Source organism: Heterocephalus glaber, unplaced genomic scaffold (genome assembly GCF_053883595.1).
Source record: "Heterocephalus glaber isolate CG9 unplaced genomic scaffold, H.glaber_assembly_v1.0 deba00001593, whole genome shotgun sequence".
Classification (NCBI taxonomy): domain Eukaryota; kingdom Metazoa; phylum Chordata; class Mammalia; order Rodentia; family Bathyergidae; genus Heterocephalus; species Heterocephalus glaber.
In genome coordinates this window covers 3,717,032-3,737,989 of record NW_028258368.1, presented here as the reverse complement: position 1 = coordinate 3,737,989, position 20,958 = coordinate 3,717,032, and the positions used below count along the sequence as shown (strand labels likewise).

At 37.3% G+C, this 20,958-nt stretch overlaps 1 protein-coding gene across 18 annotated transcripts in view; it reads right to left on the bottom strand.

The window, feature by feature from the left end:
* The window catches only part of Syne1 (spectrin repeat containing nuclear envelope protein 1), a 473,610-nt gene that overhangs the window by 378,827 nt on the left and 73,825 nt on the right, over positions 1-20,958 (bottom strand). For all 18 annotated transcript variants that reach the window (XM_087193553.1, XM_087193567.1, XM_087193559.1 and 15 more), the window contains exon 3: positions 18,192-18,253. In XM_087193553.1, coding sequence (XP_087049679.1) covers positions 18,192-18,253 — 62 coding nt within the window. The remainder of the gene's footprint in view (positions 1-18,191; positions 18,254-20,958) is intronic.

The following is a 20,958-nucleotide window of genomic DNA, read 5'->3' as shown; positions in this document are numbered from 1 at the left end:
GCCCTTTTGCTTTTCAACTCAGCATCTCAGGTCTTAGACCTACCACCACTTATTATTGAAGATATTTTTTTGAAATGGTCAATTTGCAAAGCAGATTTTGAGAAAAGATGTAAGTTCTCTTTTTAAAAATTATCCTTTAAAATAATTCCTTAAAAAATGTCTTTAGATTGCTTTAAAATCTTAGCTGGGTACAGTGACACATGCCTATAATCCTAGCTACTCTTGGAGGCTAGCCTGACCCACTTAGTGAAGTCTGTCTCAAAATAAAAAGTTAAAAAGGTAGGAGATGTAGCACAATGATAGAGTGCTTGCTCAACATGAACAAGGCCCTGGGACTTAATCCCCAGGAACACGCACGCACACACCCTTGAAGAAGGTAAGGTGCTACAAGTACTATGATAGAATTTAGGATTTATCATTCTCTAAGTCTACAAAAATTCCCGTGAATATGTGCAAGAGTTCTCTGACAAAGATTCTGTAAAAGACTTGCAAGTTGCATTCCAGAAAAAAAATTAAAACTTTCTTTTTCCAGGCCAATTTAGCACTTTTCTCCTCTGTTATTCTCGGATAAAATGGCTTGGCACATCATTCAGCATTAGTAACTAAGGACTTAAAAACTAATTACCAGCATTAAAAATATTTTCAACATGGTTCATTTCTTTTTACTTTTCTTGGTAGATGTCAACAGAAAATTGTAGGAAGAGGGGAACTACAGCCAAGGAATAAAGTACAATTTAACTCTTAAATTATTTGATTGTCAGATTATCTGAAAAAACACAAAAACCCACAAAGCTCAGAGCTATGTATAACAGGGATTATGTAGGAAGCATCAACTATGAAAACGGAAATGAGCCCCTGACAGCCATCCTTCCAGATTTAAATTTTCAGTCCTATGTTAGAAATTTAACAGAAATTCTCATTTGCTTAAGCCATTGACAGATTAAGCTTGAACTTTATTATGTCCTAAATATTTGTGTCTCCTCCAGATCCACTGACGCCCCAATACCCAGCGTGGTAGTATTTAGAGGTGAGGTCTTTGTAAAGTAATCAGGTTTGAACAGAGTCACAAAGTAGGGCCCTTGCAATGGAATAGGAAGAGAAAGAGCTTTTTGTTTCTCTGCCATGTGAGGACACAGGGAGAAGACAGCAGTTGGTAGGAAGCCGGAAGAAGACCTTCATCAAAAACCAAAGTTTTGACCAGGGATTTAGCTCAGTGGTTCAGTCTCCTGCCTCCGAAGCCAAGTTCAATCCCCGGTACCAAAAAAATCCCAAAAAACAAAACAAAAAACCCACAAAGTTTGATCTTGGACTTCCCAGCTCCTCGAACTATAAGAAATAAATGTTAGGTATTTAGGCCACCCAGCCTCTGATATTTTGTTAGAGCCGTCAGGATGAACTAATCTGGATCCATATCACTAGTGAAGTAGACAAAGTAGAACAATGAATGTGCAAACAACACACCAAACTAGACACAATCTGACCCACAACTATAGGACACTCAGTCCATTCTATGATGACAGCAAGTTATGGCTCCATCCCTGGGGATGTTTATTAGTTATCAAACAAACCTTCCACCTAGGTTATTTAATAAGCAAGGAGGAATAGAGAAACTTCACATCAAGAAGCTCTGAAAAATAAGGAAATATTGTGGATTATTTTTCTAAAGAGAAATGTTTTTACCTAAGTATGGCTTCAGGACTGTTCTGTGACTGAAAAACTGTTCTCTGTGGAAGGTACTAGTGTGTTGGTGATAAGTGATCAGAACCCCAGAACTTAATGTGCTATATTCATGAGAGACTTAGTGAGACCCTGAGCAGAATATATGCTTCTGCAGAAACTAGCTAATGATGTGTGTGTGTATGTGTATGAATGTGTGTGTCCATGTACTTGTTGTTCATATTTATGGGTACTAAGAGTGGGTCCAAGCATACTTGAGCACTTCATATGGTTTTAAGAGCAAGCCTCAAATTCTCACAAACACAGCAAGAAAAGTGACACAAAGTCTTGGTCCAGAAGCCAGATGATACATGAAACTGACCTTGTTTCTGCTAGTGAGATATTACCATTCTCAGAATCCTCAGAGGCAAATGAGCACACTATAAGGCGGAGGGAAGTGTTTCTACAATTTCAGTTTGAGAGTGTACATTAATGTGACCTTGCCAAGAATCCAAAGACTAGGATTTGCAGGTTGACTGTGTTTTCAGAGAGAGAGGATATAGACAAAACAGATGATAATGGGGATAAAAGTAGGGAAGGGCAGCTGAAATGGACATGGAAAATGTGTTGGAGCTGGGTTGCCAGTGTGGTGGTGAAGGGGCAGAGATGACATGTGGATGGGAAAAAAGTGGAAGGGGAAATGAGGGGGAGGGGGCTGGAAATGGAAAGTGAAAAAAGGAATAACGTTGGTAAACGATAGTGTAGAGAGAAAGAAATGAAGAATCAATTATGTGATCAGCTCTGAGACAGACACAGGCATAAGCATAAACTCTACAGCCATCTCTAAATTCTTAGTCACTAAAGTAGAGAACTGGGCCAGATCTGATTTTCAAAACGTTTTCCAAATATTTGGGTCAGAAAAAAGAAATAACCTCCAATGATTGTGGGTTGGTGCTATATTTAACAAAATAGTACATTGACACAAATAAGTTCAAGATAACGAGCAAGTTATTCTTCTGTTCCAGTACTCAGTTTTAAAAATGGCCCTCAAAAAGAAAGAAAATAAAAAGGATAGAGGATAAAAAGGGAACAAAAAATCTCTATTAGATTAAGTTTATAATATAAAGTTATAAATGTGGATATGAAAATTTTCTGGACCTTTCATGCAAAAAGTATAGGGGAAGCAGATGGACTTTAGATTCTTGTCCAGATTCAAATTCAGTAGCATCTATTTCCAGGGGTGTGGCAACACATGCTGTTGAGTAACCTGGGCTAAGCACTGGGCACAGATCCTAAAAATAATTGTTATTTAAGTTTTTCACTATCTAATATATTTACTTTCAAATGAAATGAGAAAAGATAAAAATGCTTTGTTTTTTTTAAACATGTCTGTACACTATTCAGCACTGTGCATAGAGCTATAAGGATTTATAAAGAAATTCCAAGAATTAGCATGTGCCTTAAAAATGTTACAATGTTTACAACTTCCCTATGTTGTTGGGAAGGTGAGAATAAAAAAAAATACCAGTATAAATTAAGATGAGCTGGTTCTGGAGAAAGGCCAGGAGTCTGAATTCTCCAACACTAGAGTCAGGAAAGCCAGGAAGGTGAGAGGCAGGAGGGGAGGTGCAGGGCCAGCTCGGAGATGCTTGGTTCTCATATGAAGAGACAGGCTCACTTTTTCACATGTGGTCAGAAATGATTTCATGGACCAGAGAGGCTTGCACTACCAATCAGAGGTAGAGGTTAGATAATTAGAATATTTGTGAGATCATAAGGCTGGGCTGGTAAAAACAGAAAAGGGATCCCACCACTCCCGGCCCAGAGGAAGGGGCTTCTGAGCCATGTCCCACCACTCCCAGCTCAGAGGAGGTGAGCCACGTGGCCGCCAACAGCACTCCCCGCCCCCGGTCAAAATAAGAAGATATGTAAACAAGTCTCAAAACCAGACTTTCAGATCACCTGCAGCAACCCCAGAGGGAAATGAGATGGAACACTCTGATACTCGACCACCTGGACTTCCAGAACTGACAACAAAAGAGGATCTTTAAAAAATGAAATCAGAAATAATTTCTCAGATAGCAGCACAAATTGTGCTCATAATGCAAGACATGATTAATAAATCTAGAAAGGAGCTGAGGAACATGATGGAATCCCAACAAAAGAAACAAATGGAATCCATAAAACAGATGCAAATAGATTTCCGGGAGATCAAAAACTCCACTGATAAGAGCCGCTGGCAGTGCAGGTCGTGCCCTACAGGATGCCAGGCTGAACAGCCCTGCTGTGTGCCAAGTCTTCCTGCACGAGCAGGGGACGCCTTGGTAAAGGGTTTTTAGTGATGCTTGCGCATAGCCAGGGTGAGTCTCACATACATTTATTGTTGACAGTGGGCTTTGTTTCAGTGTTTCCTAAAACACAATTCCGAGACAGGCAGGTCTGCGGATGCCGTACCAAGGTCGCGAGTCACGTGGAACATGCCGGTAACAATCCACTGGACACTCCCCTGCCCCGCCCCGTGCTCCTCTGGCCTGTTCTCTGTACAGCCACCTGGTTCCACATTACAAAGACGCAGAGGGCACCGGACCACCAGACCACTGTACTGGGTAAGTTGGAGTCATCTTCACCTCCCATCAGGACCGGGACTATCTTCAGGGGAAGGGCAGCTGGAACCTGCAATATAACTCTGCAGAGTTCAACCCTGCAGGAGGACAGGGAGCTCAACTTGGGACTTGCAGCCAGAAATTTGCCTGAATCTCACGGGTCTGTGACTAGCTTGCTGAGACTCATTGACTTATGTCTGCACAATGCAACCCACGTTGTCTATTGTGACAGCAGAGACATACCGTGAAAGAGGGCCTTCATCTTCATTGTTATTTTTTATTCCCAAAATTAGTATTATTAGTTTTTTTTCCTCTTTTCTTTTACTCCTCTTATCTTTAATTTTTTCCTACTCTTTGCAAATATTTGTTTTTCTCTCCTTTTTTTCTTTTCTTTTCTTCTTTCTTTTCTCTTTCCTTTCTCTCTCTCTTACACTCACTCTCTTGCTCTCCCACATTGTTCATCTTCCCTTTTTGTCCCTGTTTTGGTCCTCATTCAGAGTTCTTCTTTATTTTAGTATTATTCTCTTTTTCCTTCTCAACTGTGTCCTCTGGTCACACTGCTAACCTTCCCCTATCCTTCTTCCCATCTGTCACTCCCTCCCCAACCCCTTCTAACTCCCCATCCCAAAGGGTAAAGTTGATATATTGAAGAGTTTATTCACTATATATTGGGTTGGTCCTCGATCTTGATTTAATTCACACAGCTAAAGGTGATAGATTAATAACTACCACAAAATGTCATTTTCGAGGATGTACTTGATACAATGGTGTTGCTGATTGTATCACTTGGGCTAAGGTGTTGTTATTGATCTAGTCAAGGAACCTTCCTAGTACAATGAAAATGAGATAGCCTTACAGTCATTAGAGACTCAAAATTTAAGACCAGCTATATCTGGAAGACACCTCTGAGAAGCAATCATTCCATAAGGGTTCTAATTACAAGCAACAAAGTTATCTACAATAAGCAATTTCAAACTCTCAACCCAGGAGTTAAACCAAGGACAGTACCAAAAGCAAAAATGAGAAGACATTTAAGCAAGGCACAAGCTCTGACTTCCACCCCACCAAGGGTAAATCCTGGGGGAAATGAGATGGAAAAGTCCCATAACCAACCACCTGGATACCCTGAACTGATAGCACAGGAACAAAACGGATGAATGAGGCTCTAGAAAAATTCAAAGCAAAAATAATCTCACAGATATCTACAGAGATGGTGAGCAGAGTGAAAGACATGATTAGAGGCTCTAGAACAGTAACAGATAAAAAAAGAGATGAGCTCAGAAACATGCTGGAAGCCATGAATATCCAGCATAAGAAAGAAATGGAAACCATGATCGCCCAACATAAGAAAGAAATGGAATCCATGAAAGAGATTCAAACAGATATTCAGGAGATCAAAAACTCCACTGAAAGTATCTGCAGCAGATTAAGGCAATCTGAAGACAGAATATCAGATATAAAAGACAGGATCGCGGTTAGAGACCATGAAAAAAGAGATTTCTTAAAAATAGTAAGGGACCATGAGAAATCAATCCAACAACTGTTAGACGATGCAAAGAAGAATAACATAAGACTGATAGGAGTCCATGAAAAAACAGGAGAAAGCACAATTGACGTAAAAAAACTGTCCAGCAGAGAATTGGACATACAGATAAGTGAGGCATATAGAACTCCAACTAGCCATGATCAAAAAAGATCTACATCTAGACATATAATAGTCAAGATTCCAGAAACCCAACAGAAAAACAAAATCCTACAAGCAGTTAGAGAAAGGAAACAAATCACCTACAAAGGAAAGCCCATCAGAATCACAGCAGACTTCTCAACACAAACCCTCAAGTCAAGGAGAGCCTGGAGTGAAGTATTTCAAGCCCTAAAAGAAAATAACTTCCAACCTAGACTGTTGTATCCTGCAAAATTATCTTTCAAAATCGATGGGGAAATTAGATACTTCCATGACAAAGAACACCTGAGAAATTTCATGAACACCAAACCAGCACTATGAGCAATTCTAAACAATATCCTAGAAAAAAGCAATGAAGGCCACAACTCCATGAGGCCCAACAGAGGGAAGGCACCAGGCAAGGTAAGACACTAAAGAGAAAGGGGAAAAAAACAAGAAATAAAAGAGCCAACAAAAGTAAAACATCATGACAAGGATAAATCAATATCTATCAATTATAACCCTCAATGTTAATGGCCTCAATTCACCAATCAAAAGAAATAGATTGGCAGAATGGATTAAAAAGGAAAATGCAACAATATGTTGTATACAATAAAAACACCTAACTCAAAAAGAAACTCATAGACTGAAAGTAAAAGGATGGAAAACAGTTCTCTATGCTACAGAAATCCAGAAGAAAGCAGGGGTAGCAATCTTATTTACAGACAAAGTAGATTTCAAACCAAAACTAAGAGAGAAAAAGAAGGTCATTACATCCTTGTGAAGGGAACAATCCAAGAGGAAGAGATGACAATCCTAAATATATATGCACCAAATACAAATGCCCCCAACTATACAAAACAAATAATAATAGACATGAAAAACCAAATAAACACTAACACAATTGTAGTGGGGGACCTCAGTACCCCACTATCACAAATAGACAGATCATCTAGACAAAAAGTTAACAAGGAAACTCTAGAACTGAACCAAGCTATTGAACAAATGGACTTAATAGATGTTTACAGAGTGTTCCACCCCACAAAATTGAATACACATTCTTTTTGGCTGCACACAGGTCAGTCTCCAGAATAGGTCACATACTAGCTCACAGGACATGTCTAAGTAAATGTAAAAGAATTGAAGTTATCCCCTGTATCTTATCAGACCATAGTGCAATAAAACTGGAGATCAGTAACATAAGAAACCGCAAAACCCCAACAAACACATGAAAACTGAATAAAACCCTCTTGAACAACCAATGGGTCACAGAAGTAATTAAAGAAGAAACTAAACAGTTTCTACAAGTAAATGAAAATGCCAGTACAACATACAGGAATCTATGGGACACAATGAAAGCAGTTCTACTTGGGAAATTCATAGCAGTGAATGCCTATATTAGGAAAACAGAGAAAACTCAGATAAATAACCTAATGCAGAACCTCAAGCTCCTAGAAAAAGAAGAGCATAACGAATCCAAAGCTTGAACAAGAGAGGAAATTATAAAGATCAGGGAAGAAATCAATGCAATGGAGACTAAGACAACAATACAAAAAAATCAATGAATCGAAAAGTTGAATTTTTGAAAGAACGAATAAAATCAATAAACCTTTAGCCAACCTTATCAAAAAAAGGAAAGAAAAGGCAAAAATACATGCAATTAAGAATGAAAAAGGTGAAGTCACAACAGATCCAACAGAAATCCAGAGGATCATCATTACCTACTTCAAGAACCTCTACTCCAATAAAATGGAAAACACAGAAGAAATGGTCAGATTCCTAGAAACATACAAATTGCCAAAGTTAAATGAAGAAGATATAGAAATTCTAAACACCCCAATTACAATGAGTGAAATTGAAAATGTAATAAAATATTTACCAACAAAGAAAAGCCCAGGCCAGATCCTAATGGCTTCACTGCTGAATTTTACAAGACATTTAAAGAAGAACTAACACCATTACTCTTTAAACTCATCAAGGAAATTGAAAGGGAAGCAAGGCTTCCAAACTTATTCCTGCAAGCAAGTGTTACTTGATTCCAAAACCAGGGAAAGACTCAACCCAAAAACAGAACAACAAGCCAATCTCCCTAATGAACATAGATGCAAAAATCCTCAACAAGATACTGGCAAACAGAATACAGAGGGTCATCAAGAAGATCATACACCCTGACCAAGTCGGATTTATCCCAGGGATGCAAGGATGGTTCAACATTCTTAAATCAATAAATGTAATACACCATATTAGCAGAGTCAAGCACAAAAACCATATGATCATCTCAATAGATGCAGAAAAAGCATTCGATAAAATCCAACACCCATTCATGATAAAAACCCTACAGAAAATTGGAATAGAAGGTCTTTATCTTAACCTGATTATGAAAAACCAATAGCCAACATCATACTAAATGGCTAAAAACTGAAAACTTTCATGCTAAAATCAGGAACAGGATGAGGATGACCACTATCACCACTCCTGTTCAATATAGTTCTGGAAACATTAGCCACAGCAATTAGACAACAGAAAGAAATAAAAGGAATAAAGATAGGAAAATAAGAAGTTAAACTGTCATTATTTGCTGATGATATGATACTTTACATAGAAGACCCAAAAAACTCCACCACAAGACTTCTAGACTTAATTGACAGATACAGTAGAGTAGCTGGATACAAGGTCAACACTCAAAAAACAATAGACTTCTTGTACACAAATTACAGACTCACTTAGAAAGAAATTAGGGAAACAATTCCTTTTACAGCAGCATCCAAAAAAATGAAATATCTAGGAATCAATCTAACAAAGGAAGCAAAAGACCTCTACACTGAAAACTACAGCACTCTGAAAAAAGAGATTGAAGAGGATACAAGAAAATGGCAAGACATCCCTTGCTCCCGGGTAGGAAGAACCAATATAGTGAAAATGGCCATCCTTCCAAAACTACTATATAGATCCAATGCAATGCCAATTGAAATTTCAACAATACACTTCACAGAACTAGAGAAAACAATCCAAAAATTCATTTGGAACCAGAAGAGAACTAGAATAGCTAAAGCAATTCTAAGCAACAGGGACATGGATGGGGGTATCAAAATTCCCAACTTGAAACTATACTACAAAGCTACTGTGATAAAATCACCATGGTACTGGCAAAGGAACAGAACTGAGGATCAGTGGAATAGATTAGAAGATGCAGAAACAACTCCAGACATGCTCAGCCACCTCATCTTTGACAAAGGAGCCAACCACCCTCATTGGAGGAAAGATAGCCTATTATAAATGGTGTTGGAAAAACTGGATTTCAACCTACCAAAGATTAAAACTAGACCTATACCTATCACCATGCACTAAACTAAGAGTGAAGTGGATTAAAGATCTAAATATTAAGACAGAAACACTAAACTTGCTGGAAGAGAAGTTAAGTAGAACTCTTGAAGACATTGGCATAGGAAAAGACTTCATGAACAAAACCTCAGCAGCATAGGGACTAGCAGAAAGAATCAACAACTGGGATCTCATCTTATTAAAAAGCTTCTGCGCTGCAAAAGAAACCACCAACAGAGCTAATAGACAACCTACAATATGGGAAAAAAATTTTAGCAGCTGTAACTCAGACAAAGGACTACTATCTAGAATATATAAAGAACTGAAAAAAATCAGATCCCCCAAATTCAAAGACTCAGTTCAAAAATGGGCATCTGAAATGAACAGACATTTCTCAAAGAAGTAAAAGCAGCAAGCAAATATATGAAAAAATGTTCAACATCACTCGTCTTTTGAGAGATGCAGATGAAAACACCACTGAGATTCCACCTCACCCCAGAAAGAATGGCCGCTAGCAAGAAATTAACCAATAACAAATGCTGGCAGGGTTGTGGGGAGAAAGGAACCCTTCTCCATTGTTGGTGGGAGTGCAGACTGCTGTAACCACTGTAGAAGTCACTATGAAGATACCTCAAAGAACTAGGAGTAGAAGTCCCATTTGACCCAGCTGTTCCCCTTGCTGGGTATCTTCCCAAAAGAATTAAAAGAATCATAACAGTGATATATGTGCACCCATGTTCATAGTGGCACAGTTTGTAATCTCTAAAGCTTGGAAGCAGCCCAAGTGCCGATCAACTGGAAACTGGGTAAAGAAAATGTGGTTTTTTTTTAATAAAATGGAGTACTACTCAGCCATAAAGAATGAAAAACTAGAGTCATTTATAGCTAGATGGATGCATATTGGGGCCATTCTCTTGAGTGAAATACATAGGACACACATATGTAAATACCGAATAGTTTCTCCAGTGTGAGAAACTGATAGTGTAAACAAGTGTTAAAATGATTAAAATGAATAATTGATAATTTGAAATAGGAAAAAAGGTCCAAAGACATAGGAGTGAGGGGTGGGGAAGGGAAACTAAAAGAAGTAACAGAAAAATTATGAGAAAAGAAAAAAATGGAAATGAAATCTATGTAAATAGGGAAGGGTGGAGGGGGTGAAGGGCACACAGGTAATGGGGAAAAAAATAAGAACCAAGATATATCATGTACAGTTACAAACACCCAATGATAAATGTAAACGAATTATATACCTAAAATGTACCAATAAAAGAACTAAAAAAAAAACTCCATTGAAAGTCTACAAAGCAGAATGAGCCAATGTGAGGACAGAATTTCAGATAAAGAAGATAAGATGGCAATTAGTGATCAGGAAAAGAAAAATTGCTTCAAAATTGTAAGGGACCATGAGAAATCAATCCAGCAGCTGCTAGACGATGCAAAGAAGAATAACATAAGACTGACTGGAGTCAATGAAGAAACAGGAGAGAGTGCAGATGACATTAAAAAAACTGTTCACAGAAGTAATGGCAGAAAACTCCCCAAGCAGGGGAAAAGAACTTCACATACAGATAAGTGAGGCACATAGGACTCCAAATAGCCTTGATCAAAAAAAAATCTACACATAGGCATATAATTGTTAAGATTCCAGAAACTCAACAGAAGAACAAAGTTCTACAAGCAGTTAGAGAAAAGAAATAAATCACATACAAAGGAAAGCCCATCAGAATCACAGCAGACTTCTCAATGCAAACCCTCAAGGCAAGAAGAGCTTGGAGTGACATATTTGAAGGCCTAAAGGAAAACAGTCTCCAACCCAAACTAATGTACCCTGCAAAACTATCCTTCAAAATTGATGGAGAAATAAGATACTTTCATGACAAAGAGCACCTTAGGAACTTCATGAATAGCAAACAAGCACTCCAAATATTTTACACAATATCCTAGGAACAGACATTGAGGATCACAACCCCAGGAAGCAAAGCAGGATGAACCCATGGGGTATGACAAGAAATTAAATGTAAAGGGGGAGAATCCAACAAAAAGAAAAACTCATGACAATGATAAGTTAACATGTATCAGTTATGACCATCAATGTTAATGGTCTCAATTCACCAATCAAAAGAAATAGACTGGCAGAATGGGTCAAGAAGCAAATTCCAACAATATGCTGCATACAAGAAACACACTTAATTCAAAAGGAAACTCATAGACTGAAAGTTAAAGGGTGGAAAACAATACTGCATGCGACAGGAACCCGAAAAAAAGCAGGAGTAGCTATCCTCTTTGCAGATCAAGTAGATTTCAAACCAACACTGATTAAGAGAGACAAAGAAGGACACTACATCCTTGTAAAGGGAACAATCCAAGAGCAAGAGATGACAATCATAAATATCTATGCACCAAACACTAGTGTGCCCAACTATATAAAACAAATACTAATGGACATGAAAAGTCATATATGCACTAATACAATTGTAGTGGGGGACCTCAACACCCCACTGTCATGAATAGATAGATCAACTAGACTAAAAATAAGTAATGAAATGCTAGAACTCAATTGAACTCTTGAACAAATGAACTTAACAGATGCTTACAGAGTCTTCCACCCCACAAAATCAGAATACACATTTTTCTCAGCTGCACATGGGTCATTCTCCAAAATAGACCACCTACTCACACATAGAACCTGTTTAAGTAAGTGCAAAGGAAATGAAGTTATCTCCTGTATATTATGAGACCATAGTGCAATGAAATTCGAGATCAACAGCAAAAGAAACTGGAAAAATTTCATAAACATGTGGAAATAAAACAACACACTTCTGAATAATGAATGGGTCCCAAAGGAAAGTAAAGAAGAAATCAGACAGTTCCTCCAATTAAATGACAATGACAATACAACATATTGGAATCTATGGGACACAATGAAAGCAGTCTTACAAGGGAAATTCATAGCAATGAATACACACATTAGGAAAACAGAATGAGCCCAATTAAACAACCTGATGCTGAACCTCAAGCTTCTAGAAAAAGAACAGCAGGACAACCCCAAAGCTCATACAAGGGAGGAAATTATAAAGATCAGAGGAGAAATCAATGCAATGGAAACTAAGAGAATGATACAAAAAAATCAATGAAGCCAAGAGTTGGTTCTTTGAAAGAATAAACAATATTGACAAACCCTTAGCCAACCTTATAAGAAAAGGGAAAGAAAAGGCCCAAATCCATGTAATTAGGAATGAAAAGGGTGAAATGACAACAGACCCAGCAGAAATCCAGAGGTTCATCAATACCTCCTTCGAGAACCTATATGCCAATAAGATGGAAAACAGAAGAAATGGACAGATTCCTAGACACATATGAATTACCAAAGTTGAATGAAGAAGACCTAAAAATTCTAAATGATCCAATATCAATCAATGAAATTGAAAATGTAATTAAAAACTTACCAACTAAGAAAAGCCCAGGTCCTGATGGCTTCCCCACTGAGTTCTACAAGACATTTAGAGAGGAGCTACTGCCACTATTGTTTAAACTCTTCAATGAAATTGAAAAGGAAGCAATACTCCCAAATTCATTCCTGGAAGCAAGCGTCACCTTGATCCCCAAAGCAGAGAAAGACCCAACTGAAAAAGAGAACTATAGGCCAATCTCACTAATGAACATAGATGCGGAAATTCTTAATAAGATACTGGCAAATAGAATGTAGGAGGTCATCAAGAAGGTGATACACCCTGACAAGTGAGATTCATCCCAGGGAGGCAGGGATGTTTCAACATATGCAAATCAATCAATGTAATACACTATATCAATAGAGCCAAAGACAAAAACAATATGATTATCTCCATAGATGCACAGAAAGCATTTAACAAAATTAAACATGCATTTATGATAAAAATCCTACAAAAAATTGGAATAGATGGTCTCTACCTCAATCTGATAAAAGCCACGTATGAAAAACCAACAGCAAATATCATACTAAATGGTCAAAGACTGAAATCCTTCACACTAAAATCAGGAACAAGACAAGGATGTCCACCATCACCCCTGCTATTCAATATAGTTTTGGAAACATTAGACACAGAAATTAGACAAGAGAAAGAAATAAAAGAAATAAAGATAGAAAATGAAGAAGTCAAATTGTCATTATTTGCAGGTGATATGATACTCTATATAGAAGACCCCAAGAACTCCACCGAAAGTCTTTTAGACTTAATAACTAAATTCAGTAAAGTAGCTGGATACAAGGTCAACATACAAAAATCAATAGCTTTCCTCTACACAAATGACAGTCTCACTGAGAGAGAAATAGGGCAAATAATTCCTTTCACAATAGCATCCAAAAAACTGAAATACCTAGGAATCAACCTAGTGAAAGAAATCAAAGACCTCTTCTCTGAAAAGTATAGCACTCTGAAAAGAGAGATTGAAGATGATATCAGAAAATGGACAGACATCCCCTGCTCCTGGGTAGGAAGGATCAACATAGTGAAAATGGCCATACTTCCAAAACTGCTATATAGATTCAGTGCAATTCCAATTGAGATCCCAGCAGCATACTTCATAGACCTTGAGAAAACAATCCAAAAATTCATTTGGAACAAGAAGAGACCCAGAATAGCAAAAGCAATTCTAGATAACAGAGACAAGGCAGGGGGTATCACAATCCCCAACCTGCAACTCTACTACAAAGCTACTGTGATAAAAACAGCATGGTACTGGCAAAGAAACAGACCTGAGGACCAGTGGAACAGATTAGAAGATGCTGAAACAACTCCAGACATACTCAGCCATCTCATCTTCGATAAAGGAGCCAAACACATTCATTGGAGGAAAGACAACCTCTTTAATAAAGGGTGCTGGATAAATTGGGCTTCAACTTGCCAAAGAGTAAAACTAGACCTATATCTCTTGCCATGCACTAAACTAAAATCTAAATGGATTAAAGATCTAAATTTTAAAATAGAAATGCTGAACTGGCTGAAACAGAGGTTAGGTAGAACTCTTGAAGACATTGGTGTAGGAAAAGATTTTATGAACAAAACCTCAACTGCCCATGAACTAGCACAAACAATCAACAAGTGGGATCTCATCTTATTAAAAAGCTTCAGCACAGCAAGAGAAACCACCAGCAGTATGAAGAGACAACCCACAATGTGGGAAAAAATCTTCACCTGCTGTTCCTCAGACAAAGGCCTACTATCTTGAATCTATAAAGAACTTAAAAAGATCAGACCTCCCCAATTTAAAGACCAAATCTGAAAATGGTCATCTGAAATGAACAGACATTTTTCAAAGAAGTAGAAGCAGCAAATAAACACATGAAAAAATGTTCAACATCACTGGTCATTTGAGAGATGCAGATGAAAGCAATGCTGAGATTCCACCTCACTCCAGAAAGAATGGCTCCTCTCATGAAATCAACCAATAACAAATGCTGGCTGTGGGGAAAGAGGCACCCTGTTCCATTGCTGGTGGGAGTGTTGACTGGTGAAACCACTGTGGAAATCAGTATGGAGATACCTCAAAGAACTAGGAATGGAAGTCCCATTTGACTCAGCCATTCCCCTGCTGGGTATCTTCCCCAAATAATTAAAAGAATCATACCACTGTGATATATGTGCACCCATGTTCATAGCAGCACAATTTGTAATAGCTAAAACTTGGAAACAGCCCAAATGTCCATCAACTGGAGACTGGATAAAGAAAATGTGTGTTTTTTTTTTTTTTGATAAAATGGAGTACTACTCAGGCATAAAAAATGAGAAATTAGAGACATTTATAGCTAAATGGATGAACATTGAGGCGATACTCTTAAATGAAATAAATAGGACCCTCGTGTAAATACCAAATAGTTTCTCTAGTGTGAGAAACTGAAAGTGTAAATAAAGACTAAAAGGTATAATAGATAATGTGAAATAGGTAGAAAAGAGTCAAAGGGGAAGGGGAAGTTGCAGGCGTAGGGGAAAGGAAAGAAAGGAATGCAATTAATATGAGAAAAATGAAAAAATGGAAACAAAGTCTTTGTAAATAGGGAAGGACAGAGGGGTTGAAAGGAGGGCAGGGGAAGGGGAAAAAAATAAGAAACTAGAGAGATTCTGTAAAGGTGCAAATTTTCAGTGATGAATGTCATTATATTGTATACCTAAATGTAGCAATGATTAGAATGAATAATTGATAATGTGAAATAGGAAGAAAAGGTCCAAAGGTGTTGGGGAAGTGGGAGGGGCAGGAGAAAAGAAAGAAGGGAAAGGAAAAATTATGAGAAATGGAAAAAATGGAAATAAAGTCTTTGTAAATAGGGAAGCGTGGAGTGGGTGAAGGGAGGGCTGGGAATGGGGAAACAATAAGAACCAAGATGCATCAGGTAAAGGTACAAGCTCCCAATGATAAATGTAAATGTATTATATACCTAAAATGTACCAATAAAAGAATTTAAAAACAAAAGAAAACAGAAAAAGATGCATATTGGGATGAGCCTACTTCTGATTACCACAAGAACTGTCACATAGATATGCAAAACAGCTGAAAATAAAGACAACACAATTATGAAGACAACCCTGGAAATACAGTCACTTGTGCATATGAGTTCCTCCCCAAGTGCCTTTCATAGCCTGTCTGTCATGGCACGCATTCTAGGTCTTCTATCTTTTTAAGTGTTCAGTACATGTGAAATTGCACCCCAAGATATCCAACTTAAAAGTTTCCAAATGATACTCAACCTGTATTTTAAAAACTAGAAATATGAAAAAAATTAATTGGAAACTATTTTTACCAATAAGATTGGAAAACACTTTCAAACCTTTTAAAGGCATTGACAGTGCAAGGAAATAGAGATTCTCAAAAACTCTTAGGATATATTAGAATCATAATTGTACATATGTCTTAACTCTGTATCTGTTTCTATAAATTTCTCCTAAGAACAAAATCACATAGTGTACAAAGATGTATGGTCAAGTGTTTTCACTGTGGTATTTTATGTAACATTAAACAACTGGAAACTACCTAAATGACCATCAGCAGGCAACTGTATAACTCACAAAATATAGTATCATAAAATTTATTCAGCCACTTTCCTTCTTTTGACATGGAAAGATGTATTAAGTGAAATAGAGGGCTCCAGAAGACTATCCTGTAAAACTAGTTCAGTAAAACTACATAGAAAAATGATGACCAATATCTGAGTCATGAGTATATCTAGATTGTATAATTTAACATAATTAAATTTTTACTTCCTTACATTTTGTAAAGAGATTATTATTATTATTATTTTTGGGGGGGTACCAGGGATCGAAGTTGGACCCTTGGGCTTGCAAGGCAGGTGGTGGCACCACTGAGCTACATCCCCAGCCCTGGAGTTTATTATTAATATTATTTAAAATTAGGTGTTTTATAATATGAAGAAACAATAAATCTACTTTAATTTTGGAGAAAATGTCGGCCCTAATCATTGAGAATTCTATAAAACAAGTAGTGCCAGGCTGGCACCAAACAAGGCTTTAGGAAATGAGCCCCTCAAATTCTCAAGGCAACTGATTCACTGCTTTTTTTTTAGGACAGATTCTGGATGCAACCCTCTCACAAAGTGGTTTTTGGAAAAAGATTACAGAAAAGACCATCTCACTTTCTCCTGAACCATAGATGCCTTGTTCTAGCCTGCTTTCTTTGCTGGAAGGTGAGCTTCTCAAGGCCTGGGAAAGTGTCTTGCTAACTTTTATCCTTCTCCTAAGCCTGGCATAAAAACAAAGTAGGCTGCCATTGTATAGAATGGGACTAAATCTTCCATACTTTGTTTGCTTCTGAGCTATTAAAAAATAGCTTTGGGGATGTATTAGCTTTCTATTACTGTAATAAAAACCTAAGACAATCAACTTATAAAGAGAAAAGGATTACTTTGGCTTGATCACAGTTTAAGAGGTTGCAGTACATGATCAGCTGGCCACGTCACTTTTGGGCTTGTGGCAAAGCAGCACATGATGGAGGTGGGGAATCACATGGTGAAATGTGGTGAAACTGCCACGTATCTCATAGGTAGGATGCAAAGCATAGGAAGAAAGGAATGAACTCATATTCTGCCCTTTAGGGGCCCATCCGCAGTGATCAGAATAGCTCCAGGTAGGCCTCACCTCTTAAAGTTTCCACCACCTCCAAACTGTGCCAATCTGGGATAAAGTCTTTTAACACATGGCCCTTGGAGGGATGTTTCAGACCCAAATGACAGCAGCGGAAGTCTTTGATCAAACACTGCCCACTGGGTTGTGCTTCTATACTATATAGGTGCCACTTGCAGGTGTCCTATCACTTGGATTTATTTTTGCTAATGTGATGCTTTTTGACTTCTTGTTTTTCCATCAGCAGCATAAGAAATTAATTATACTGTCATGTGCTAAGATTGAACTTTATTTTATATTGCACTTATGTTCAAAGACATTATGATGTGCAGACTTATAGTCACTGAATACACCCTATAACAGGCAATCTCAGAATGATTTGTCTTTCTCATATCCTGCCTCCATGATCACTTTTCCATTCAAGCACCTGGAGGGGAGCAGAGATACAGCCATTATCTCTGCAGATAAAGTGCATTGCTCAGTGCTCGCCATTTATTGCTTCCTTCTGTCAGTAACAGGAACAAATACACATGAACAACAGTTCAGTGTAAAATTTCCTTTTGATATGACATGCACATTAGTATAGAAGCAATAATTGGATGAACTATTTCATCAAGACTTATGAAGTGATGTGAAATAACTGCTCTTCACCAGCTATCAGTTCATTTCTTCTCAGAGACAATGCTAGTGAATACCAACCACACTTTGGCAACAGTGAAACCGACTGATAGGATTGCTAATATCATTGGTCAGTAAGAGTGATAACTGAGACACAAGCATTCCTTTGTACTGAGCCTTAAGGTACATAAACCTTTAACTCTGGGTTGTTCCTTTTACCTTGGCCAGGTGAGAGTTGATCCATTTTGTGAAAGTGCGTTTTTGTACAATCTCTTGTTCATCTAGAAAGAAAAAACATAGATAACACAGTATGTTACAAAGTTATATCATGAAAAAATAGTTATATAACTCTAGAAGTAACCATAAAGTTATTTTATCTTCTAAATCATTTTATCAATTATTGTCTTGAAGGATCAAGAGAACTTCAAATGTATAACCAATTAGACTAATTCTTTAAAAATTATCAACAAATACTTAAAGTTTATGAAATGTTAGTCTCATGTTTACCTTCATTCAGTTATTGAAAGTTCACTAATGAATTATCTCTTAATGAAGTTATTAAGAATAAATTTTGTGGAGACCGACTAAGTGCCATAGGTAACGTCAGATGCAAAGGGGTACAGAGAGATAAACAGGACAAGGTCTGTACCATGAATGAGGGAATGATGAATAAACAAGGGCTCTGTTTTGTGGAGTTGGGTAGTAATGCAGTAAGAAAGAGCTGCATAAATGAGGTATTGCAGGAGCCTATCCACAACGGGGAAGGAGGAGACCTCTCTGTATCTCCACCTCCTGGAGTCCACACTTTTGTGTAGGCAGAGAGTAGGCAGAACCTGTGACTTGCTTCTTACTCACAGAATATGACCAAGGTACTAGGATGTCAAACCATGATCACATTATTTTATGTGCTCAATCTTAGCTGAGTGGGGTGAGCAGTTCTCCTACTGACCTTGAAGAACCAAGCAGCCATGCTGGAAAGCTAATAAAGAGGGTTCATGCTGAGAACCTCCAGCTCCCTTACGAGTGGGGCACAACCTCCTGCTATGTCCAGTAAGAGGTGGGGCCCTAGTCTTACAGCCACAGGGAATGAATTCTGCTGACATTGTGAACAAGGTCAAAAGCAGATTTTCCCTAGAAGAGCCTGGGGATGAGACTGTAGCCTGCTAGACCCTGAGAAGGTGTGGCTACACTGAGCATGGACTCCAAGCACACCAAAATGTGGAGATAAATGTGTGATGTTTTAAACTGCTCAGGTTGTGGTGATTTGTTACACAGCAAGAGAAAACTAACTTAGAAGGAAAAGAATAGGACCCAGGGAGACTTTAACTAGAGGTTTGAAGAGATGAAGGTCAAGGAGAAGATACAGTTCAACACCTTAGAAAAAAGGGGTGATATCTGACATCCACTCAGCTGTCCACTGTTTGTTAAACACTGGATTAGATGCTGTGGGAGGTGGAGATGAAGAAGACACAATCCCAATTCCTCTCCCTTTGAGGCAGGATGCTCAAGTCCACATTTCTAGACCTGACCTTGCCCAGGATTCAGCTCAGGGTGTCTGAGTGTTTGCCAAAATGTATATTTCATCAATGTGATAAATATGTATGAACAAATGAATGAATAAAATTGAGAACAAGATCTTTTATTTGAGAAAATTTTGGATGCATCTATAAAAATTATAGAATTAAATTATTTCTAATGTATTTTCAACATACATTCTTGTTTTAACAAAATGCATATCAAGTACATAATAAAAACAAACTATTTTATAATAGGAAGTATTTCCTGTTTACCAGGCACTGATACATATGTTTGTGTGTGTGTGTGTGTGTGTGTGTGTGTGTGCATGCACAGGCTACATTATAGTTTAAGTATTTAAATTAATTATATATGCAATCATTATTGTACATAATATATATTGCATGAATTAACTCATTTAATTTTTATAACAAACATATATTAAGGACTGTTATAATTGCAATTTTGGAGATAAGAGCACATTGAATGAGACACAATTAAAGTTATGTATTTTTACCAAGGTCACCTAGGCACAGTCATGGTTTAGACTCCAGAAGTCTGATCCCATAACTGCTACTCAGGAATAACATAAAATTGGTGCATTAGACTTATCAAATATTCATTACATGAAAAAGACAAGCCCACGGTTAAATAAATTTGAATTTGCCTTGGATACTTCAGATTCTATAACCAACATCATGCTGCAGCAAAATAACCTTGACTAATCAAACTGAGTTCATGGAATTCAGAGGTTTATGCTATATTAACTTCAGTTCTGAACCTAAAAAGACTATAGATACTGTTACAGGGTGTGTGCAAATATTGACACAATTTAAGATTAGAAGCATCTATAAACCAAGATGTCATTTTTGAAAATGTAAATGTAAATTAGCATAAGTATGCAGCATGTTATAAATTTAAGAATATCTAGTGGTACTGTATTACTTCCTGATTTTACATTGCTGTGCTTTCTCTGCTACCACCGTCTATTAGAAAGTGCTGCACTGTAACAGTTTCATCTGATGGCAAGTCTCTGAGTTTATATTTAGATTTTGCTCAAAAGCCCTTCTCTAGAAAGCTCAGATTATGTTTTCAGTAGCATTGTATATATCTAAATGTCAAATTCCCTCCATACTTCCTTTTATCTTCTATGTGGAAAAACAGATTTCACTGGTATGTAAAAATCTACTTTTGATATTTATCAGATATAACCAGCTGAGGTCTAAGTAAATGTTTTCTAATTTTACTATTTTCCTAAAGGAAAAAAAATTCTAAAACTTAATCATGTCAGCAGATTCTTATTTTTGACATAAAATCTGAATAATATACTTGCTGATTTGGTAATTGAATCTGGTTCCAAAAGCATAAATAATTTATATTGCAAAAGTAATATAAATATGCATGAATGTCTAACAACTTTCACTCTAAAAAGTTATGATCAATAATGTTTCTTTATAATGTTGTTGACAAA